Source organism: Taurulus bubalis, assembly GCF_910589615.1.
Source record: "Taurulus bubalis genome assembly, chromosome: 5".
NCBI classification, from domain to species: Eukaryota; Metazoa; Chordata; class Actinopteri; order Perciformes; family Cottidae; genus Taurulus; species Taurulus bubalis.
Window position 1 is genome coordinate 2,658,334 of NC_136593.1, and position 25,171 is coordinate 2,683,504.

Here is a 25,171-nt window from a genome sequence, read left to right on the forward strand (position 1 = left end):
AATTCACTTATTTGAGCATTTAAAACGTTTACAGACATCTCTTTCCCCGATGTAAGTCTATGGGGAAAAGTATTTTGCATCATGCAAGGAACCCGGTAGTTTTAAGTTCATGGTTTGGCCAATATTTAAAATTTGCTTTACAATAGCGCACAATGGCTGCCGCACTAACCATCCTGCGCCAGAGTTTTACTAATGTTTTGCTTCACTGATTGCTAGCTTACGGGACAGGCAGACTAGCTAACAACGCTACAGAAAATTAGCTGTGCCCTAAAGATGTCTCCAAGGGTCCCGTGGCCCTCATCCTGCAGGTTGTAGGGGCCCATCTATAGACTGTAGGTAAGCATTGGACGTAGTCATTGTGATGTCAACCACTGGTTTGTGAATTGAGGTTATGAAGCCTAAAGATCGCCCATTTCGCCATTTTACAGTACGGCTGCGCCATGTTTCTTTTTGCAAACGATAGCCGGAAGTTATCATATTTGGAATGTGGAGGAGTGACGTAGCGACAGCGTATACTGGTAGCGACCTGTCAATCACAGTAAGCCCCGCCCTAAAGCGTCCCCTGCTTTATGGTCTGTTTGACTCTAAATGACCATCATTTACTAAATGAACATCATGCTGTATTGAAGAAGACTTGAAACTAGAGATTGAGACATAAACTCATGTTTACAATGTTTACTGAGGGAATACATCAAGAGAAGTAGAGTCATTTATATAGACTTCTATACAACCAGAGGAGTCGCCCCCTGGTGGTCAAGAGAGAGAATGCAGCTTTAACACATGGAGCATAGACTTCTATACAACCAAAGGAGTCGCCCCCTGGTGGTCAGGAGAGAGAATGCAGCTTTAACACATGAAGCATAGACTTCTATACAACCAAAGGAGTTGCCCCCTGGTGGTCAGGAGAGAGAATGCAGCTTTAACACATGAAGCATAGACTTCTATACAACCAAAGGAGTCACCCCCTGGTGGACAGTAGATAGAATACAGCTTTAACACATGAAGCATAGACTTCTATACAACCAGCAATAATCCCAACATCTTCCTATCAGTGTTACTCAGTGGTCAGGAGAGAGAATGCAGCTTTACGACAATTTATTTTCCACATTGGCTTCACTCTGCAGAATTGGAGGCTGCCGCCTGGTAGGGGCCCATCAAGTGTCAGAGGTCAGAGGTCAGAGCTAACAGCTCTCCTGCTGCAGCAGCAGATCAACTGCGGCCTCCACGTCCTCCACCACGTGATTTGGCTCCACCAGGTCGAGCTCCAGCGCCAGGTCTCTGTGACCGTGCAACACGGCTTCTGTGAACGCTTCGCTGCGGTCGCTAGGCAACGAGGAGCGAGGGTTATAGACACCTGTGCACACCTGTGGACAGATGGAGCAGCTCTGTGTTAGTGACAGACGTTATGACAACAGGTTATTATCAGAGGGTCAGCGTGACCTCCGCAAACATCTCGTTTCTGACCCGACAGACGCTGCTATGATTTCACTGTGATATCACCAGGTACCCAGATCTCAAATACCAACGTGGGGATTTTAAAGTTATTATTACTAGTAAATAAATAGATAAATAAGACCGACCAGTATGGAGCGACACCGAGCAGCAGCAGACACAAGCTCCTCCTCTGGCACCGCCATCGCCACTTGACTCCCCGGTCCCTGGGCCACAAGCTTGCTCGTGGTTTCCACAGCAGCATGCTGCTGACCCAGGTAGCGGTTGTAGAGATTAGCACCGTAGATATCAGTCATCAGGTTGTCGCTAGGCAAGAAGAAGAGGATTTGGTTAGCCCACTGCGTAGATGGCATTATGGTTACTGGATGGATGACATAGAAGGCGTTATGGACGGCGTGTTACCCGATGGCGTAGATGGTGGTGAGCTTGTGGTTGTGGTTCTGCAGTCTCAGCAGGTGCTCGGCGTACTGGTATGTCAGCAGACTGGGTTTTCCCAGCAGCCCCTGGTACTGAAGCTCTCGACCCGTCATCTTCCTGTAGACGGACTCCAGACACAGCAGGAACATCCCGTGACCAAACCTACGGCAACAAAGCAGGGTCAAAACTGAACGACGTGACCACCTGACGCACATCAGAGAAAACATCATCCTTCCATCCCCATTGTGACAGCCCTAGAGATATGGACGCTAACAGGTTAAGCTAACTTCCTGTAGTGTGTTGGTTACCGTGGTGACGGGGCCTCGGCCATCCACATCAGGTCTATGTTGCAGGCGAGAACCGGCAACTGGGCCGGCAACTGAGGATCGTACACGCAACCTGGACTCCCATTGGTCAGGAGCACGTCGATCAGCAGCTGCAGGTTGGTCTCCCATCGGATTGGCTCTCCGAACAGGATGATCGCTACGGCAACACAGGAAGTCAGTGAAGATTAGTCAACAAAATAAGAGCCAGTAAACATAAATCAATAGATAGTGTCTACATTCTTCTGTTTATGGAGTACAACTTTTGCAAATTATAATTTCATTCTGACTTTTAACCCCATTCAAATGTTTTTTGAAATATTTTGTATCGCTTTTGTTTCTTTTATATGTTGTCAAAATATCTTTATTTCTTCATTTGCATTTGGTAAAATTACTCACTTTCCCAAAAAAATCTGACAAAGACTTTACTTTACAGCACTTTTGGAATGAGGAGCCTGAACAGGTACCACAACATTGAGAATATTAAACAAGTAAATAAATATGAAGTAAATATAAACTAAAGAATGCTGAAATAAAACCATAAACAGTGTGTTGTGTATTGGCTGTGGAGTTACCTTCTATTTTCGGGAGCGTCTGCAGAGGAGACGACTAAAACAGAGAAAATACGGTTGGATTACTGAGCCGCTGTCCGAGACCTAAAGTGACCCGTCCCGTCACAAGTACGCTACTCACAGGGAGCTTGGGTCTCCTGTTGTGGTCCACCATGTCCAGCAGGGGGTGGTGTTCTCTGAGCTGCTCGACGCTCACGACCTTCTGAAAACCCAAACTGACGATACGGTCAAGGCTTCAAACAGCGGATCCAGACTCTGACTCAGACGGCACTGAAGGCACAGGTAGAAAATCCACGGCCCGCCACTGCGTTCAGCATGTATTAATATCTTATTCAAAAAGTCTCCTTATTCTTAGTTCACATGTTTCTCTAATGGACATCAGAATGTGGCCGAACACAGAAAGTCTTCTGGATGATTTCAATCATTGTTCAAAACGACAATACCCATGAGCCTCAGCTGCGGTTGCCACCTAGAAGAAGCCAGTCAGAGGTCAGATGTGAAGGATACGTGTTGGCGATGTCCGTCACTGGTCCCTGTCCAGACACCAGGACGCATTTATCATGGAAAGTCGTCAGCATTTGCAAAGGACTGTGGGAAAGAACCACCTGCTCCGGGGCGATCTAGGGAGAAAAAGAGAGAGATTGAGAGAGAGAGACAGACGCCCTACGTCCTATTGTTGTCTCCTACGTCCTATTGTCGTCACCTACGTCCTATTGTTGTCTCCTACGTCCTATTGTCGTCACCTACGTCCTATTGTTGTCTCCTACGTCCTGTCGTCGTCAACTACGTCCTATCGTCGTTTCCTACGTCCTATCGTCGTCGTCACCTACGTCCTATCGTCGTCACCTACGTCCTATCTCCTATCTTCGTCACCAACGTCCTTTTTCCTATCTTCGTCACCTACGTCCTGTCGTCGTCAACTACGTCCTATCGTCGTTTCCTACGTCCTATCGTCGTCTCTTACGTCGTGTCGCCGTCACCTGCGTCCTATCTCCTATCTTCGTCACCTACGTCCTATCGTCGTCAACTACGTCCTATCGTCGTTTCCTACGTCCTATCTTCGTCACCTACGTCCTATCGTCGTCTCTTACGTCGTGTCGCCGTCACCTGCGTCCTATCTCCTATCTTCGTCACCAACGTCCTATCTTCGTCACCTATGTCCTACTGTCGTCACCTACGTCCTGTCGTCGTCTCCTATGCCCTGTTGTCGTCTCCTACGCCCTGTTGTCGTCTCCTACGCTCTGTTGTCGTCACCTACGTCCTGTCGTCGTCTCCTACGCCCTGTTGTCGTCTCCTACGCTCTGTTGTCGTCACCTACGCTCTGTTGTCGTCTCCTACGCCCTGTTGTCGTCTCCTACGCTCTGTTGTCGTCACCTACGTCCTGTCGTCGTCTCCTACGCCCTGTTGTCGTCTCCTACGCCCTGTTGTCGTCTCCTACGCTCTGTTGTCGTCACCTACGCTCTGTTGTCGTCACCTACGTCCTATCGTCGTCTCCTACGCTCTGTTGTCGTCTCCTACGCTCTGTTGTCGTCACCTACGTCCTATCGTCGTCTCCTACGTCCTATTGTCGTCACCTACGTCCTATCGTCGTCTCCTACGTCCTATTGTCGTCACCTACGTCCTATCGTCTTCGTCACCTCAGTCTAAATAACAGAGATAAACCAAGATTATAATCTGTTTAATACATTCTTTATGTTTTTGTGTCTCTTTCCACCTGTCTGTCTGTTCTCCTCCTGTCTTCCATACCTGGACCTCCAGCAGGTGAGACAGCTGCTGGGCCTTGTGATGCCTCTGACAGCTTCCCGCATTGGTGACGAAGACGACGGGAAACAGGAAATTGTTGTTTCGGTCCAAAAGCTTCCGGAAAGCTCGTCGAGCAGCCGGAATCAACGAGCCGCCGCGAAGCAGGACGCCGTCCACGTCGAAGAGGATGCCGGCCTGATGAAGACGAGTCAGAGAGACAGACAGGTGAGAGACAGACAGGTGAGAGAGAGAACATACCTCCTGTCATCCAGGTAATCAGGTGGAAGAAAACATCACTTAATAAATAATTATATGAATTATGATTATTATGTAAGTATTTATATAATGTATATTATATATTATGATATATATATAGATATATATATATCATTTATATTATTATATACATATATACACACATATATATGTATCCATAATACTACATGTATATATATATATATATATATATATATATATATATATATAAATACACATACATACATACAAACACACATATATATATATATATATGTATACGCATATATGAAGAAAAATAAATCTTTAAGACAAACATTACATCACTACAATGTGATTGAGAAAAACAAAAATGAACAAACAAAAAAATGAGAAAACAGCACTTAATAAATAATAATATATATTAAGATTATTATGTAAGCATATATATATAATGTATATTATATATTATGATATATATATATCATCACATTACATCATTACATCACTACAATGTGATTGTACCTGTACCTTAACTATCAAAGTAATTCAAAATGATTATTAATAATAATAATAATAATAATAATTAATAATAATTATACCTGACTGCAGGATACTCCAACTGCAGTGGGTATTAATTCAACAAGACAAATATTGTCTTAATGTATTATAACATTTAATATATTATGTATATTAAATATTGTTAAATACTAAATAATATCACATGAAAAATGTAGTTAAGTAACTAGAATGAAAGTGCTTCCCGTCTCGTGCAAACTACGGAGCATCGTGTTGTTGTGTTATTATTGTTATTGTAAAGTTTAAACCCTCGCTACGTACATTCACTTCAAACTTAATCACGAGTAACCCGGATGTTCTGCTCGGGTTACTCGCGCAGGTGATAAGCATGCACTAGCTTTCCGTGTTAGGTGGGTTTACCCCGAGAGCTTTCGGTTTCCTCCCACACACTCCGGGTACATGTATGTACAGCAGGCGCCTGGAGCCGAGTTTACCACTGACGGGTGCATCGTCGTACATAACCCTATAGGGTGCATGTACGCGGATATATGCGGCGATGCCAAGACAGCCCCAAGGTGGTCGACTTGAGAAAAACCTTTTGCTTTTTTGTGCAAACGTGAACATGTTATATTATGTTATATATAGTATGTTATATATGTTATATTATATATACATTAACTATGAAAATAAACAGCATCAATAATAATATAATAATATGTAATAATACATAAAACATTTTTTTCTGTTTTTTTTATATATATATTATATATATGTATATATTATAGATTGCAAGGAAGCATATACAATATATACATTAAATATGAAAATAAACAGAATTTACCTTTAATCATTAAACATCAATAACCTAGACAAGGTAAATAAAACCTTTTTTTCTGTAATTTAATTTTTATACATATTACATTTTTTGTGTATATATATTATATATATATATGTATATATTATAGATTGAAAATGAACCATGAAGATTAAATATGTTACATACAATATATACATTAAATATGAAAATAAACAGAATTGACCATCAATAATAATATAATAATATGTTATAATAAAACCTTTTTTTCTGTTTTTTTTCCTGTTTATTTTGATATATATATATATATTTTTATATATATGTATATATTATAGATTGAAAATGAACCATGAAGATTAAATATGTTATATACAATATATACATTAAATATGAAAATGAACAGAATTGACCTTTAATCATTAACCATCAATAACCTAGATATATATATATATTTCAATATTATAGATTGCAAATGAACCATGAAGATTAAATATGTTATACTATATACAGTATATACACTAAATATGAAAATAAACAGCATTGACCTTTAATCATTAACCATCAATAAAGATCAAAGATGAGGTAAATAAAACATTTTTATCTGTTTTTTTATTTTTATATTTGTGTGTGTGTATATAACAAAAACATTTTTTTAAATATTTTGTGTGTGTATGTAACAAAGATTATAGGTTGCAAATGAACCATGACCATTATATTTCAGAGAAAAATAACCTTTAATCATTAACCATTGTGTATCAATAACCTAGAATCAAAGACAAGGTAAACATAACTAAATGTTATGGTATATGCCATCGACTGGAACAAACACCTTCACTCTGAGTCTGAAGACTCTGCTCTGCCTTCACTCCAGAAACTAAGAGCAACAACTCTGCACACACACATTACTTTGACTACACTTTCGCTGAAGCCAAAAAAACGTTTCATACACTTATTTTTTATTTTGAATACATTGTTCAAGACCAGAACTTGAATTTTCAGGTTTAAAATCTTTTTTTTCAAATGATCACAACTATGGGCCTGCATTTCAGATTTGTCCTTGTTTTCTGCCCTAGATCTAGTATTTGTGTTGATCCATTCTGGGCTACTGTATAAATGTGATGGCTCTAGAGGACCTGCTCCAGAAGTGCTAATTTTAAGCTCATGAAAACATTATTTTTATTTTCAGTGAGAACATAATTTATTCCAATAGACCCCTTGAATCCTCCACACTGGTCCTTTAATGAGATATTATTTAGTGTAAATAAATAATGTGTAAAAACCTCCTCCATTCATATACAATCAGCATTAACAGTAGTACATATCCAACAGATATCTGTGCTGGATTTAAAAAAAATAGGAGGGATAACAGATTTTGATGAGCTCACCCTTGAAAAGGAGATATTTGTTTTTTTAACTTTTTATTTTGCAGAACAAAACATTTAAATCAACATAATAAAGGAGATATTTTAAGGAGAAAATCATCCAGATTATTATGTTTTTTTAAACGGCTCTAATTCTGTTATACTTGGGTAATAACTAATTGTATATATATATGTATAAATAAAACTAAATATAATTAGTTATTACTCTCTATATATATATATATATATATATATAAAAATACAACAAATGTTATTTGTACTTATTTACTGAAGAATTAAATCAACATCAACCTTCCAACTAAAGAAAACACAAATCAGTCTCACAGGAGAATCCATAAAAACTAATACTTTATACACACAAACATATACTATATATACAAACACATAATTAAAAAGGAACTTTTTTCGTGAATTACATTTTTAGACAAATATTTCCAGACATTGAAACTATTGTAAATCATGTTTCCATCACGTTTACGTTTCCCGTCTAATAGTCATCGGTATTGACATTAATGAATTTGGAATGACGCTGTAAATGTTTTTATAAACTTTCTGTACAACCAGTTACTAATTATTATAACTATTGTAACAATAAAACAAAGTTTGGAAGTTCTGTAAACCTTTGTTTTGAAGGTCAAACCAGTGTTAAGGAGATGAGCAGCTGAACGGTCACTCAGGAGGACACGTCTGAACCCTGAACCCTGGTCAGGGCCCCACATTGTAGAGTCCCCTTAAAGTCAAGGATCCCCATACACACACACGCACGCACGCACACGCACACACACACACACACACACACACACACACACACACACGCACGCACGCACGCACACGCACACACGCACACGCACACACACACACACAGACCTGTCTGCTGGTCGACATGGATCGGACCGTCTGCCGCAGGAAACCTCGACACCACATGACGCCTGTCTGTCTGTAGAAGACGAGCTGTCTGCTGCTCATTTATACTTACTGAGCTGTGGCATCATCAGGGGGAGGGGCCTCTCTCTCTCTCTCTCTCACACACACAGTAACACACACACAGTAACACACACTCACACACAGTAACACACACACAGTAACACACACTCACACACACTCACACACAGTAACACACTCACAGTAACTCTCCCTGATTGAATGCGGCTGACGGCAGTTTTCTCCTCACATGACATCACATGCAGCGTTCAGCCGTTAATCAACCAATCACATGCTGCAGAATGCTGCCACCAATCAACCAATCAGCACGCCAGACTGAAACCACATGAGGAGACACGGACAGACACCAACGGAAGAGGCCTGAAAGACAGTGAGACAGAGAGAGACAGACAGCTTTGAGGCCAGCGACACCAACAGAACAATAAAATGTGTTTTTGTTCTTATCTATGAACGTATTCTGGTGATGTCACCATGCGTCTCCAGATGTTCTACGTTTAAGAATAGGATTCAGCTTCAGTGTCCTTCCACATTCATTCATTCATTCATTCATTCATTCATCCATCCATTCAGAACGGTTTCTGGTGTTGAGGTTCTCTGTTCTCTTAAAACCTGTGGAATCATCAAAACACGACGAGAACAACAAACTGAGCTGCAGAACGTTTTAATAAGAAACAGAGTAAAAAAAAAAAAGGTTTTACACCAGAACAGACAGACGGGTTTACAGAACAGACAGACGGGTTTACAGAACAGACAGACGGGTTTACACTCCCAGCAGAGTTCTGGCCGCCTGACTCTGAGCCTGAAGAGTCTCGCTGGCGTAACGCTGCAACAACTCCATCTTCTTCCTCCTGACGAGGGCCTCCTCCACCTGAGAGACGGACAGAGCGCTGTGAGGACATGTCTGTACTGTGAGGACATGTCTGTACTGTGAGGACATGTCTGTACTGTGAGGACATGTATGTGCTGTGAGGACATGCCTGTACTGTGAGGACATGCCTGTGCTGTGAGGACATGCCTGTACTGTGAGGACATGCCTGTGCTGTGAGGACATGTTTGTACTGTGAGGACATGTCATGTCTGTACTGTGAGGACATGTCTGTACTGTGAGGACATGTATGTACTGTGAGGACATGCCTGTGCTGTGAGGACATGTCTGCACTGTGAGGACATGTCTGTACTGTGAGGACATGTCTGTACTGTGAGGACATGCCTGTGCTGTGAGGACATGTCTGTACTGTGAGGACATGTCATGTCTGTACTGTGAGGACATGACATGTCTATACTGTGAGGACATGCCTGTACTGTGAGGACATGTCTGTACTGTGAGGACATGTCTGTACTGTGAGGACATGTATGTACTGTGAGGACATGCCTGTGCTGTGAGGACATGTCTGCACTGTGAGGACATGTCTGTACTGTGAGGACATGTCTGTACTGTGAGGACATGTATGTACTGTGAGGACATGCCTGTGCTGTGAGGACATGTCTGCACTGTGAGGACATGTCTGTACTGTGAGGACATGTCTGTACTGTGAGGACATGCCTGTGCTGTGAGGACATGTCTGTACTGTGAGGACATGTCATGTCTGTACTCTGTACTGTGAGGACATGTCTGTACTGTGAGGACATGACATGTCTGTACTGTGAGGACATGACATGTCTATACTGTGAGGACATGCCTGCACTGTGAGGACATGTCTGTACTGTGAGGACATGTCTGTACTTTGAGGACATGTCTATACTGTGAGGACATGCCTGCACTGTGAGGACATGACATGTCTGTACTGTGAGGACATGTTTGTACTGTGAGGACATGTCTGTACTGTGAGGACATGCCTGCACTGTGAGGACATGACATGTCTGTACTGTGAGGACATGTTTGTACTGTGAGGACATGTCTGTACTGTGAGGACATGACATGTCTGTACTGTGAGGACATGTTTGTACTGTGAGGACATGATATGTTTGTACTGTGAGGACATGACATGTTTGTACTGTGAGGACATGACATGTCTGTACTGTGAGGACATGACATGTTTGTACTGTGAGGACATGACATGTCTGTACTGTGAGGACATGACATGTTTGTACTGTGAGGACATGACATGTTTGTACTGTGAGGACATGACATGTTTGTACTGTGAGGACATGACATGTCTGTACTGTGAGGACATGTCTGTACTGTGAGGACATGACATGTCTGTACTGTGAGGACATGTCTGTACTGTGAGGACATGACATGTTTGTACTGTGAGGACATGACATGTTTGTACTGTGAGGACATGTCTGTACTGTGAGGACATGTTTGTACTGTGAGGACATGACATGTCTGTACTGTGAGGACATGACATGTTTGTACTGTGAGGACATGACATGTCTGTACTGTGAGGACATGTCTGTACTGTGAGGACATGTCTGTACTGTGAGGACATGTCTGTACTGTGAGGACATGTCTGAGAGAGCCTCAAGTGGCCATTTAGAGAACTGCAGTATTTGACACTATTTTCTAGACTAGACAACTAGAGACATATTCATGCCTTGAATTTGCCTATTTGGATGTCGCCATCTTGACATTTTGTATTCAACAAACAGGAAGTCAACATATTTGGACTGAGAAGCGACGTAGAGACATCGCATACGTCTTTGGTCCTCACATGTACAAAAAGACGTGTGTGTGTGTGTGTGTGTGTGTGTGTGTCTCACCTCTTTCTGTGAGGGAACAGGTACGTGTGCGATGAAGGTGACTCCGCCCTCTTCTCCCTCCAGCTCCTCCCGGATCTCCTCTTCATCAGGCTGCGCGCACACACACACACACACAGAGAAAATTAACACACCTCAGTGACAGGAAGTTACACAAATAGCTCCGCCCACCTCCACAACTGTCCGTAAACCTGCTAAAAATAAATTTATAGATATTATTTAATCAATTTGTTAATCAGCAACTCTTTTTTTCTTCAGAAAGTACAGACAGTGTCGACTAAAGCTAGCTACAACCGGCACGTGTTTACTTATCCGAATGCAGCGTGTTTTTAGTCATACAAATAATTTTCTTCAACACGTTTGGGATTTAAAGGGACAGTTCACCTCTTCCTTGTGGACCGCGTAGATGCTCTCCTCCTCCTCTTCCTCCGGTTGCTTTTCTCCTGACAGACGAGACTCTTTCTCCGTTCTCCACTTCTGCACCGCCTCCAACAAAGCTAAACACACATAATCTCCCTTATATATATATATATATAATAAAATAATCTCATAACATATAACAACATAATGAGATAACCTGACGTTATACATAATTAAAATAATTTGAAGGTATAGACCAAATAATGTGACAGTTTACATAAAATAATGTGACTGTATAAACTATAAAATAATCTGACGGTGTATAACACAATAATCTGAATGCAAAAATAATCAAATCATCTGAGTGAATAAATAAATGATCAAACCTTGCTTCTCGTACTGAGCCTCCAGAGGAAGCAGCACTCCGTCGTCTTCGTCTCTGTAGCCGTAATATTCTGCGTCCACTTCCTTCATCAGGTCCCCCCTCGTCTTCCTCATCGCTGGGGAAGCTGGAAGTCACATGACCAGAGAGGACCAATCAGACAACGGCGCAGCAACGGCTTGATATAAAAACGGGCAGCAAAGACGAGGTTTACGTACGCTCCTTCTCAAACAGCTCCCTGACGCCAGGCAGGTCTCTGGCTGCTCCGAAGTATTTATATCCTCGATTTCCTGGAACCTCCTTCCCTTCGTGGTCCAACATCCTCGGACCGACTCGCTGAAAACCACAAGCGTGTCATCAGTGAACGTGCCTCACACACAGGTCCTGGGTGACACACACACTTTGGTTTTTATTTACCGCGTAGTCCGGTCCTCCCAGCTCTTTGATCCGGACCTCCCAGTGACCTTTCTCCCTCAGCAGCTTGTTGATCTCATCGTTCAGATCCCGAATCTTGAACTCCCCGAGACCAGCTGCAGACAGACGGGTCAGAAGGATGAAGACAGACGGGTCAGAGACACACACAGAGATCAGAGACAGACAGTTCAGAGCGTTTATAATCTGTATTACACACATAAATATACACACACACATACATATACCCACCATTCTGGATCTGAGCCACCTTCTTTGAGATTTCACTGATGATCTGGAAAACACCCAGAGAGAGAGAGAGAGAGAGAGAGAGAGTCAAAACAAAAATACCCTACAGGTGACACTAGGGGAAGTGGAGCGAATATTTGAGTGTTTACCTGTCGTCTCCATTTCTCTGCTTTCGGAAGTTCACTGCACTCTGACGCCAGAAAAGGTCTCCTCTCCTGCAGACAGGTGAAGACAGGTGAACATCCTCATGCAGGTGAAGACAGATGTATGGGAGCAGTGAAGCTGCTGTGAGGCTACAGTGAAGCTGCTGTGAGGCTACAGTGAAGCTGCTGTGAGGCTACAGTGAAGCTGCTGTGAGGCTACAGTGCAGCTGCTGTGAGGCTACAGTGAAGCTGCTGTGAGGCTACAGTGAAGCTGCTGTGAGGCTAGAGTGCAGCTAAAATGGTGTTCAACGCGACTTGTGATGTACTGAAGAAACTGTCCAATAATGAATGTAGAACACAGTAGAACCTCACCTTGACTTTTCCCTCCGCCAGCTGAGCATTTCTGAACCGAGCCAGAGCCGTCCTGAGAGACACGGAGAACACAGTTAAGACAGCAGAACCTCAGCAGAACCTCAGGAGCCTTTTGAGCTGGTACTTTCATTTTACTTTAGTGATCCACTCGACACGGGAGCTGAAAACAGCTGCTCGATTCCCCGAAAACGGTGATCGACGAAACACCAAACTGCAACTATTCTGATGATCAATCTCCTCATTTATCAAACATGTATTGGTCGTTTTGCTTTTGGATTGTTGGTGGAACAAAATAATACGTTTTTCTGATGTTAAACAAAACAAAGGATTCATCAACTGATATATATGAATGAAAACAGCTGTTGATTGAATTATTACATATCCAAAAGTAATTATATGTGTATGTGTGTGTGTGTGTGTGTGTAGATACTACATCTCGTGCAGAGTACACAGAGGATACGCAGAGTACATTAAATACTTACATGGCCTTCTCAGCGTTACGAGCCTGTGGAAAAGGACACGCGTTATAATAACACATGAAGAAACATCAAACATACACAGTATTATTACATCAGTATTATGAAGTCAATATCATTAAAATTATATTTTTATGGGATTTATGTAAAACATGTTTGAAATACATAACATAAATACAATTAAATAACGTATTATGTAATTGTAATACATTGATTTTTACAACTGACGTCCTCAAACTGATCAGCAGTTCAATCCCAAATATAATATTTATAACACAATAAACTATTGTTGCGACAAAAACTGTTTTGTTTAATCAAATAAAATGCTCAAAGGATTAATTAGTAAATTCACAATCCAAACCGGAAGCTACTAACTTTAAGACTCAATTCAGAAACCTGTAACTTATAAGAGCTCTGCGTGTTTATTATGTATTAATAAATTAATTTAGGGTTTAAAAAAGCCTCACAGCTTTTGATCGGCTGGATATTCACTAACTATCCGCGCATGAATGTTAAAGAAAGCTGCTCACCATTTCTGCTGCCGCTTTTTATGCGTTTATGAAGAATCCGTTCGTGGGGAAGAAGAACTGAGGGAACTCAAAACGATGCAGGCGCGCGACACACAAACCGGAAGCACTCCGGAAGTTTCTTCTCACGTTTCCGGTTTAGTGACGTGTTTATCAAACCGTTACCGCCACCTACTGGAAGAGGTTTGAATCACCCACCTTCCAGCACGATAACATACAACACTATCAAAATAAAATAATATCGAAACTAAAATAAATACAAATAATAATAATAATACATGAATATTTGTAAAAATAACTAAACACTATAAAAATAAAATAAACATATAAATACAAAACAAAATAGAAAACATCAAAGAAACACATATAAACTTAAAATGAATGAAATTAAAATAATATGAAATACAGATGGGAATAAAAACGTATTATTTGAAATTAATAAAATAAATAATACATTAAATTGTTCACGTTCAAACTATATTTCTTTGCATTATTTATAAGTTTACAATTTTTACAATAAGTGTATGAAACGTTTTTTTGGCTTCAGCAAAAGTGTAATCAAAGTAATGTGTGTGTGCAGAGTTGTTGCTCTTAGTTTCTGGAGTGAAGGCAGAGCAGAGTCTTCAGACTCAGAGTGAAGGTGTTTGTTCCAGTCGATGGCATATACCATAACATTTAGTTATGTTTACCTTGTCTTTGATTCTAGGTTATTGATACACAATGGTTAATGATTAAAGGTTATTTTTCTCTGAAATATAATGGTCATGGTTCATTTGCAACCTATAATCTTTGTTACATACACACAAAAAATATTAAAAAAAATGTTTTTGTTATATACACACACACAAATATAAAAATAAAAAAACTAATTTAAAAAATGTACCTCATCTTTGATCTTTATTGATAGTTAATGATTAAAGGTCAATGCTGTTTATTTTCATATTTAGTGTATATACTGTATATAATATAACATATTTAATCTTCATGGTTCATTTGCAATCTATAAAATATATATACACAAAAAATATATATAACTATTGATACAGAATGGTTGATGATTAAAGGTTAATTTTCTCTGAAATATAATGTTCATGGTTCATTTGAAACCTATAATATTGAAATATATATATATATATATATATATATATATATATATATATATATATATATATATATCTAGGTTATTGATGGTTAATGATTAAAGGTCAATTCTGTTCATTTTCATATTTAATGTATATATTGTATATAACATATTTAATCTTCATGGTTTATTTTCAATCTATAATATATACATATATACAATATATATGTATATACACAAAAAATGTAATATATATAAAAATTAAAAAACTGAAAATAACGTTTTATTTACCTTGTCTTGTCTAGGTTATTGATGATTAATGATTAAAGGTCAATTCTGTTTATTTTCATATTTAATGTATATATTGTATATAACATCATTTGCAATCTATAATGTATATCAATATATATATATATATATATGTATAAATAAACAGGAAAAAAAACAGAAAAAAAGGTTTTATTATTACATATTATTATATTATTATTGATGGTCAATTCTGTTTATTTTCATATTTAATGCATGTATTGTATATAACATATTGAATCTTCATGGTTCATTTTCAATCTATAATATATACATATATATAATATATATATACACAAAAAATGTAAATATGTATAAAAATTAAAAAAAAGAAAAAAAGGTTTTATTTACCTTGTCTTGTCTAGGTTATTGATGATTAATGATTAAAGTCAATTCTGTTTATTTTCATATTTAATGTATATATTGTATATGGTTCCTTTGCAATCGATAATCTATACATATATATAAAATATATATTAAAACAAATATACATTAAAAAAAAGAATTTTTTTATTATTACATATTATTATATTATTATTGATGGCTGTTTATTTTCATAGTTAATGTATACATAATATAACATATATAACATACTATATATAACATAATATAACATGTTCACGTTTGCACAAAAAAGCAAAAGGTTTTTCTCAAGTCGACCACCTTGGGGCTGTCTTGGCATCGCCGCATATATCCGCGTACATGCACCCTATAGGGTTATGTACGACGATGCACCCGTCAGTGGTAAACTCGGCTCCAGGCGCCTGCTGTACATACATGTACCCGGAGTGTGTGGGAGGAAACCGAAAGCTCTCGGGGTAAACCCACCTAACACGGAGAGCTAGTGCATGCTCATCACCTGCGCGAGTAACCCAGTCGCGAACCCGGGTGCGCAAACCCGGATGTATCTGGTGTTGGTGGTAGCGGGTTTAACCGCTACACCATCGTGCTAACCAATATAGTGCGGGCACGATGTTATATTTATCTCTTTCTTTGTCCATTGTCGTTGTTTTTAGTTGCTTGAGTGAGTTATACTAGCAGACGGGATTAACGACATATTAAGATAATTGTAAAAAAACAACTTAAATATGCCAACGAGCACGTCGTAACCCAGGGCGACGTGACGCGTCGGTCTTGTACCACGTGACCAAGCCGCCGGTGGTCTGAGCTTCGCGCTCTCCGCCGGCGAGCAGAACATCCGGGTTACTCGTGATTAAGTTTGAAGTGAATGTACGTAGCGAGGGTTTAAACTTTACAATAACAATAATAACACAACAACACGATGCTCCGTAGTTTGCACGAGACGGGAAGCACTTTCATTCTAGTTACTTAACTACATTTTTCATGTGATATTATTTAGTATTTAACAATATTTAATATACATAATATATTAAATGTTATAATACATTAAGACAATATTTGTCTTGTTGAATTAATACCCACTGCAGTTGGAGTATCCTGCAGTCAGGTATAATTATTATTATTAATAATACTCATGTTTTAATAACATTTTTAATTACTTTGATAGTTAAGGTAGAGGTACAATCACATTGTAGTGATGTAATGTTTGTCTTAAAGATTTATTTTTCTTCATATATGCGTATACACATGTGTGTATATATATTTATTTATTGAATATTTATTTATTTACTAGTAATAATACCTCCAATTCTGCAGAGTGAAGCCAATGTGGAAAATAAAGTGTCGTAAAGCTGCATTCTCTCTCCTGACCACTGAGTAACACTGATAAGAAGATGTTGGGATTATTGCTGGTTGTATAGAAGTCGATGCTTCATGTGTTAAAGATCTCTCTCCTGACCACCAGGGGGCGACTCCTCTGGTTGTATAGAAGTCTATATAAATGACTCTACTTCTCTTGATGTATTCCCTCAGTAAACATTGTAAACATGAGTTTATGTCTCAATCTCTAGTTTCAAGTCTTCTTCAATACAGCATGATGTTCATTAGTAAATTATGGTCATTTAGAGTCAAACAGACCATAAAGCAGGGGACGCTTTAGGGCGGGGCTTACTGTGATTGACAGGTCGCTACCAGTATACGATGTCGCTACGTCACTCCTCCACATTCCAAATATGATAACTTCCGGCTATCGTTTGCAAAAAGAAACATGGCGCAGCCGTACTGTAAAATGGCGAAATGGGCGATCTTTAGGCTTCATAACCTCAATTCACAAACCAGTGGTTGACATCACAATGACTACGTCCAATGCTTACCTACAGTCTATAGATGGGCCCCTACAACCTGCAGGATGAGGGCCACGGGACCCTTGGAGACATCTTTAGGGCACAGCTAATTTTCTGTAGCGTTGTTAGCTAGTCTGCCTGTCCCGTTAGCTAGTAATCAGTGAAACAACTTGGTAATTATTTATAAATGACAGAGGTATTAAATAAATCCTTTCTGAACTTTTCTTGCTTTGTCGTCTTGTGGAATAAAGTGATCGCTCCATGGTTTTCCTCCTCCATGGTTTTTATTGTCAGGTTAAACTTACAGTCTGCAGTACAACCACATTACATTTTTACAGTAGCTCTGAGTGATATACAAAAATAAAGCTTTGCACATCATGACACCGCTACCAAACTAAAAACACAAATTCAGTTTTGTTTTTTAAAAATGCAGAAGAAAGTATTTTTTAAGTCTCCTTCCTCCATCTGCTCCGATTGGCTGCTGTGAGGCTGACTAACAGGCCTCTGGGCCAATGAGAAGAGGAGGATCAGAGGAAATGAGAAATAAGAGAAATAAAGAGGGAGGAGATGAGGTGGTTTCCTCGATGGTGCACCCTTTGGCCAGGTGACCCGGCTTCCCACAGGTATGGCGGTTCTACTACGACTCCTTGCTGCAGTCAATCGCAATATGGCCGATCTCTCCACACCTGCAAACACACGCAAAGCTAACATTAGCTTTCACTGCAGAACCAGCAAGTAAAACACACTGAAGAGGCGCCAGACTAAACTGAACTTCTTTGCTTTATTTACCTCCACTGCAGTTAGTTTACCTGTTGCATTATATAACCTTTAGCATTACTTTACATGTAATTTTAGTTCACCTGCAGCCGTTCGTTTACCTTTTGCATTCGACCTTGTCGCAGTATCTCTGGATGTGTCCGAAGCCTTTACAGGAGTAGCATTCCTGCTCGTTGGCTTGGGTGCACTCTCTGGCCAGGTGTCCGGCCTTCCCACAGGTGTAGCATTCCTGCTTGCTGGCTTGGGTGCACTCTCTGGCCAGGTGTCCAGCGTTATTACAGTTGTGGCACAGCTGCTCTCGCTTGTTCTTGGGCTCCGTGCAGTCTCTGATCAGGTGTCCGGGGTTGTGACAGTTGTGGCACATCTGCTCGGAGGCATTGGGGCAGTCTCTGGAGATGTGACCCGTTTTGTGGCAGTTATAACAGGCTGCAGGGACGAGTCATCGGTTAGGACACGGGTTGGTTCAAGTGCTTCTCTCTGGTCCTCTGACTTCACTTTAAACAGCTTCATGCATAAACATCACAACGTCTCTACATCCTGGACTCTTCCTCCAGTCCAGGACCAGCAGCTGTAGACCAGGACTAATGAAACCCAGAGCTACAGCAGGCTTATACGAACCTGCAGCGACTAGCCTGTAGTCAGGGGTTAGGAAGTTAGCTATAGAATAGTTTAGTGCTAGTGTGTGTGTGCTCACCGTCTTCAGTCATTTCACAGTCTCTGGCCATGTGTCCGTGCTCCCCGCAGCGAAAACAGAAATCATCTGAAATACACAAACAAACACACTGATTAGGCCAAAAGTACATGAACTTCAGCACTCATGCCATAGTGGTGTTGTTGTTGTTGGGGGAGCAGCCGAACCCTTTTATAATAAAATAAAAAATGGAATATCGGCTCACCTCTGATTCTTCTGTGATTTCTCACATGTCCTTGGCCTCCTCCGTTTGGACAGTTCCTCGCGAAGTGACCAGAGCCGCCACAACTGTAACACTCAGTACTGCTCATCTCTGCAACGGCTGGAGGGGCAGGCAGGCAGACAGACAGGCAGAGTGAATCACTTCAAGCGGTGTGTAGAAGCCGTTTTTCACCTGTGTAAGCTGTGTGTAATGCGCTGGTCAGTTGTTTAACAAGCTCCAAGTGCTGCCAAACCCCCCAAAAGTCTAAATGTTTGCACAAGTACAATCCTGACTTCACTAAGTAGGGCTTTGTGAACGGAGGTGACGCGGCAGAGCCCCGAGCCCAGTGTGTAGCTAACGCAAACGTTAGCTAACTAGCTTTCGCTAACGATAATGCTAACATTAGCTAGCGGTTAGCTAACTAATTGCACCTTATTTACATTTTATTGACAATTTATTTAATTTGAAACGTATTCTTTTGAATGTATTTATTGTATTACCACATTATGTATTGATCAAATTTCCTTTTAGTAACTATTTCTGGGTTAATAAGCCTGACTGGATAAATGAGTTATTGCATTAGCTTGATTTGTTCCATGACTTGTTCTCCTGTTGGGCGTCTTGTTGAGTGCAGGTTCACATACACATGATAAATACATGTCTTTGTGATGATCACATTGCATAAGGCTTTTGCTCGGTAAACTGTAAGTGCATTTGATTTAATTATTGAATGCAAATCAAACCAAGAGTGAGATCAATTAGTTAAACCAATACAGCACTAATATTTGTACTTAAAAAGTTGGGCCCAAAGGTTAAAGGTTAAGAACCCCTGGTCTAGACGACATTATACACATCTGATGCGTTCAGGTGCTCAGGCGTCTTCTGTTGTGTCCGTCATGGAATGTCATTTCAGGTTATCTGTGGTCGGTTTGTCAAGAATCAGCTGTCTTTTATATGTATATCTATATAACAGATACAATATACATATATTTATACACACAATATATTTACCATTATATGTGTATGACTGTGAAACCAGTGCAAAAAAAAACAGGGGTCGTCATATTTTGTTTGACTGTAAAAAAAATACTTCACAGTGAAGCATCTGAGTAAACTCAACAGCAGCTCAGGTGGTGACGTCATCAAGACCAAAGTCCAAAAGAACACAAGTCTGTACTGAGCGTACTTGTATTGAGAAACGGCCTAAGGGTCCTCCCTACGTGTCCTCGGGTCTCAACGAACAGAGAGTGAAGTTTGTATTAAACTGATCCGTTGATAGTATTTTAAAATAAACCCAAAAGATATTTAAATGTGTACTTCCTGGTTTAGTCGACGTGTAATGACGGCCACTCCTACGACACGTCTCCCGCGCGCACACGAGCAGAACCCAGTTCATTTAAACACCGGGACCAACTCCGGTTCGACCCCCGGGGAGAGCGGACCCTCCTCCGGCTCTGCAGGTCCCCGGCTGTGCGTAAAGGGCCCGGCTGTTGGGGCCACAGGGCCGGGGCTGCAGGTCTCTCCACCGCGGGGACACGTGCTCCTCTGCGGGGGGGAAGAGCACCGCAGCCCGGCGGCGGGGAGCCTGCTGCGGGCACGAACCCACGCACTGCTGGGTCCGGAGCTCCAACTCACCTCAGATCCTACAGAACAGCTCGGTCTTCTCTCCTCTGCCTCACGCGGTCTTCACTGCAGCCCGCACGGTGTTCTCGGGACGCGCGCGCACTCGGTATTACGGTAGCGTCTAAGAAATTACTTCAAAATAAGAGCCAACTTCCGGTGAACGTGATGGTCAATACGCCTGTAAATAAAGATACATTAAATTAAACCAAATGAATGAGTGAAAAAATGATGCTTAATGAGTGATTACAATTAAAACATGTTAAATTACTACATGCAAACTGTATTTCAAGGAACATGTTTTATTTCCATTGTGTGAATACTAATACTTCATGTTGAAAGCACATCACCTCGGCAGATGCATAAATCACATTCATGAGCCAGTGTCTCTTATTTCAGATTAGATTTTTTATTTTCATATCTGGCTTCATTCTGTTTCTGTTGTAAATGTAAATAATGTAAGAAAGCAATACAACAGATAAAAACCACTAAAACATTTTAGGTTTCCGACATGTAAATCCTCACATTGACATAATCTTCTCCTTATTTGTGTCATTGTAATACAACATAATATTGTAAGAATATAACAAACAGAATGAAGCCAGATATGAAAATAGTTAATCAGTTTTAAAAGGTCTCTTTTGAAATGCAACATCAAAATGTTGTTATTCTGTCTGAGCGTCACTTTGAGGTGTTTTAATCTTAAAGGGAAATTAAATTCTCTAGTACAGAAAACTTGATGAAGTGAAATCTAGAGTTTCATCCCAGTGGAGAAAACGTGATGACGTGCCATCTAGGGTTCCTTCTAGTAGAGAAAACGTGAAGTGCCCTCTAAAGTTCTCTCCCAGTGGAGAACACGAGATGAGGTGCCATCTAGGGTTCTCTCCCAGTGGAGAAAACCGGATGAAGTGCCCTCTAGGGTTCCTTTCTAGTTGAGAAAACATGAAGAGCCCTCTAGGGTCCCTCTCTCCCCCCTACCAAGTGGAGAAAACGAGATGAAGTGCCCTCTAGGGTTCCCTTCTAGTAGAGAAAACATGATGAAGTGCCTTCTAGGGTTCCTGTTAAGCCCACTGACTTCATTCCGACTTCTTCTAGGAAGAGGGCTGTCTCTCAGTGTCAGGTCGCCACGCCCACTTGGCAGTTCCTGGAGTACCGACACTAAACTCCCAGATCAAGTTCTTGCTTCTCTTCCCTTTCCGAGCGGTCGGACCTGTTGAACCGGTGGTGTTAGTGTGGGGTTTTGTTCATTATTTTGGCCTTTGAGAGACTCTGATGTCTTTGCTTCCATTTTAGTTGTTTGATCTTTGTTAATCAGTAAGTTGTCAATAAATGCTGCTTAATGCTCCTTAAGTGTTTCAACAACCTTATCAGTTCCTTTTTTGTTCTACTTTTGCCAAGGTGTTATGCCCTAGAGGAGAACACTTGATGAAATACCATCTAGGGTTCTCTCTCAATGGAGAAAACGGGACTTTAAATTATACAACATGAAATAGGAAAACATTCTTTCATCTTCTGCATAATGTGATGACATGTCAAGTCGATAGTTTTTGGAAGTTCCATGCGGAATGTAGTTTTATTCATAATAAATCAAATATATATTGAATATTGTTTGTATTTATTGATAAATACATACTTATTACATATTTCTGTTTAAATGAACCAGTTTTCCCCAATTTAGCTCATTTCCTCCAAGAAAAGAAAAAAACATTAGTAAAGTTTGGCATAATGAGTCTTACATTAAACTTAGAAATCAACATTTTCACCTACCATAATTATTTTAAATCACTCATAAGACTATTTTTTAATGTATAACTTTGAATCTAGGATTTAATGAAAATTATTCTTGTATTTTTATTATATATTTGAATTAATAACTTTAATGTATGATGTAAAGCACAATGTCTTGTTGTTAAAGGTCAAAAGAAATTAGTTTATTTTAGGAAACATCTTGGTAATTATTTATAAATGACAGATTAAATAAATCCTTACTGAAGTTCTTGCTTTGTCGTCTTGTGGAATAAAGTGATCGCTCCATGCTTTTCCTCCTCCATGGTTTTTATTGTCAGGTTAAACTTACAGTCTGCAGTACAACCACATTACATTTTTACAGTAGCTCTGAGTGATATACAAAAATAACATTTGGATTTTCTTGTGAAAACATTCTTTCTCCAGAATTAAAATTGTGTATTTAAAAAAATATGAGTTTTTGTCTTCGTCGGTGAGTCGATCCGTCTGGTTCCAAACGCAACTTTAAACTGGGTTTGGACCAGAGCAAGAAAATAAAGTTAATCTCTGCGTTGAAAGAAACTTCCAACACTTCTTCCCACACACACACACCCTTGATGACAAAGGGGAGGAGCTAAACGTTTCACTATACTCTCTCAGCCAATGAACCAGGCAGAAAAGAGTCTTCAATAAAGCTTTGCACATCATGACACCGCTACCAAACTAAAAACACAAAGTTTTGTCTTTTAAAAATGCATAAGACAATTATTATTAATTTTGTAAGTGTCCGTCCCCTCTCCTTCCTCCACCTGCTCTGATTGGCTGCTGTGAGGCTGACTGACAGGCCTCTAGGCCAATGAGAAGAGGAGGATCGAAGGAAATGAATGAAGAGGGAAGAGATGAGGCGCTAGGTGGCTTCCTCGTCGGTGCACTCCACAGTGGACTCCACAGTGCACTCCTTGGCCAGGTGACCCGGCTTCCCACAGTTATGGCAGTTCGACAGCTTGCTGCAGTCAACCGAAACATGGCCGATCTCCCCACACCTGCAAACACACGCAAAGCTAACATTAGCTTTCACTGGTTTCACTGCAGAACCAGCAAGTAAAACACACTGAAGAGGCTCCAGACTGAACCGTACTTCTTTGCTTCGTTTACCTCCACTGCAGTTAGTTTACATGCAGCATTAGTTTACCTGTAGCATTAGTTTACATTAGTTTACATTAGTTTACCTGTAGCATTAGTTTACCTGTAGCATTAGTTTACCTGTAGCATTAGTTTACATTAGTTTACCTGTAGCATTAGTTTACATTAGTTTACCTGCAGCATTAGTTTACCTGCAGCATTAGTTTACATTAGTTTACCTGCAGCATTAGTTTACATTAGTTTACCTGCAGCATTAGTTTACCTGTAGCATTAGTTTACCTGCAGCATTAGTTTACATTAGTTTACCTGCAGCATTAGTTTACATTAGTTTACCTGCAGCATTAGTTTACATTAGTTTACCTGTAGCATTAGTTTACATTAGTTTACATTAGTTTACATTAGTTTACATTAGTTTACCTGCAGCATTAGTTTACCTGTAGCATTAGTTTACATTAGTTTACCTGTAGCATTAGTTTACCTGCAGCATTAGTTTACATTAGTTTACCTGCAGCATTAGTTTACATTAGTTTACCTGCAGCATTAGTTTACATTAGTTTACCTGCAGCATTAGTTTACATTAGTTTACCTGCAGCATTAGTTTACATTAGTTTACCTGCAGCATTAGTTTACATTAGTTTACCTGTAGCATTAGTTTACCTGCAGCATTAGTTTACATTAGTTTACCTGCAGCATTAGTTTACATTAGTTTACCTGCAGCATTAGTTTACATTAGTTTACCTGTAGCATTAGTTTACATTAGTTTACATTAGTTTACATTAGTTTACCTGCAGCATTAGTTTACCTGTAGCATTAGTTTACATTAGTTTACCTGTAGCATTAGTTTACATTAGTTTACCTGCAGCATTAGTTTACATTAGTTTACCTGCAGCATTAGTTTACCTGCAGCATTAGTTTACATTAGTTTACCTGCAGCATTAGTTTACCTGCAGCATTAGTTTACATTAGTTTACCTGCAGCATTAGTTTACATTAGTTTACCTGCAGCATTAGTTTACATTAGTTTACCTGCAGCATTAGTTTACCTGTAGCATTAGTTTACCTGCAGCATTAGTTTACCTGTAGCATTAGTTTACCTGCAGCATTAGTTTACCTGCAGCATTAGTTTACCTGCAGCATTAGTTTACCTGCAGCATTAGTTTACCTGCAGCATTAGTTTACATTAGTTTACCTGCAGCATTAGTTTACATTAGTTTACCTGTAGCATTAGTTTACATTAGTTTACCTGTAGCATTAGTTTACCTGCAGCATTAGTTTACATTAGTTTACCTGTAGCATTAGTTTACATTAGTTTACCTGTAGCATTAGTTTACATTAGTTTACCTGTAGCATTAGTTTACCTGCAGCATTAGTTTACCTGCAGCATTAGTTTACCTGCAGCATTAGT

At 39.9% G+C, this 25,171-nt stretch overlaps 4 protein-coding genes across 4 annotated transcripts in view; all 4 read right to left on the reverse strand.

Moving 5' to 3' along the window:
• Positions 1-1,181: 1,181 nt before the first annotated feature.
• LOC306736381 (haloacid dehalogenase-like hydrolase domain-containing 5) lies at positions 1,182-8,380 on the reverse strand (the record flags this gene model as incomplete). The annotated part of the gene is made up of 9 exons (XM_079218013.1): positions 1,182-1,364; positions 1,581-1,758; positions 1,855-2,031; positions 2,178-2,352; positions 2,768-2,801; positions 2,886-2,979; positions 3,272-3,384; positions 4,511-4,702; positions 8,324-8,380. 9 exons carry the CDS (start codon positions 8,378-8,380, stop codon positions 1,182-1,184), a joined length of 1,203 nt encoding a protein of 400 aa, XP_079074139.1.
• Positions 8,381-9,104: 724 nt separating this feature from the next.
• On the reverse strand, positions 9,105-14,120 carry isy1 (ISY1 splicing factor homolog). Its single transcript, XM_079218020.1, has 11 exons — positions 14,022-14,120; positions 13,498-13,520; positions 13,016-13,067; positions 12,650-12,715; positions 12,504-12,546; positions 12,258-12,370; positions 12,059-12,176; positions 11,845-11,967; positions 11,483-11,595; positions 11,102-11,191; positions 9,105-9,266 (listed from the first exon to the last, which is right to left on the reverse strand). The coding sequence occupies exons 1-11, from the start codon at positions 14,022-14,024 to the stop codon at positions 9,159-9,161; spliced, it is 852 nt and encodes a 283-aa protein (XP_079074146.1). The 5' UTR covers positions 14,025-14,120; the 3' UTR covers positions 9,105-9,158.
• A 3,757-nt stretch (positions 14,121-17,877) lies between these two features.
• Positions 17,878-20,992, reverse strand: LOC306736392 (uncharacterized protein). The gene is made up of 5 exons (XM_079218025.1): positions 20,915-20,992; positions 19,283-19,399; positions 19,081-19,146; positions 18,488-18,812; positions 17,878-18,295 (listed from the first exon to the last, which is right to left on the reverse strand). The coding sequence occupies exons 2-5, from the start codon at positions 19,386-19,388 to the stop codon at positions 18,247-18,249; spliced, it is 546 nt and encodes a 181-aa protein (XP_079074151.1). The 5' UTR covers positions 19,389-19,399; positions 20,915-20,992; the 3' UTR covers positions 17,878-18,246.
• Positions 20,993-22,942: 1,950 nt separating this feature from the next.
• Positions 22,943-25,171, reverse strand: part of LOC306736391 (uncharacterized protein) — a 5,620-nt gene continuing 3,391 nt past the window's right edge. Inside the window, exon 6 of the mRNA XM_079218024.1 lies at positions 22,943-23,667. Within this exon, the coding sequence (XP_079074150.1) occupies positions 23,532-23,667 (136 nt within the window). The 3' untranslated portion in view covers positions 22,943-23,531. The remainder of the gene's footprint in view (positions 23,668-25,171) is intronic.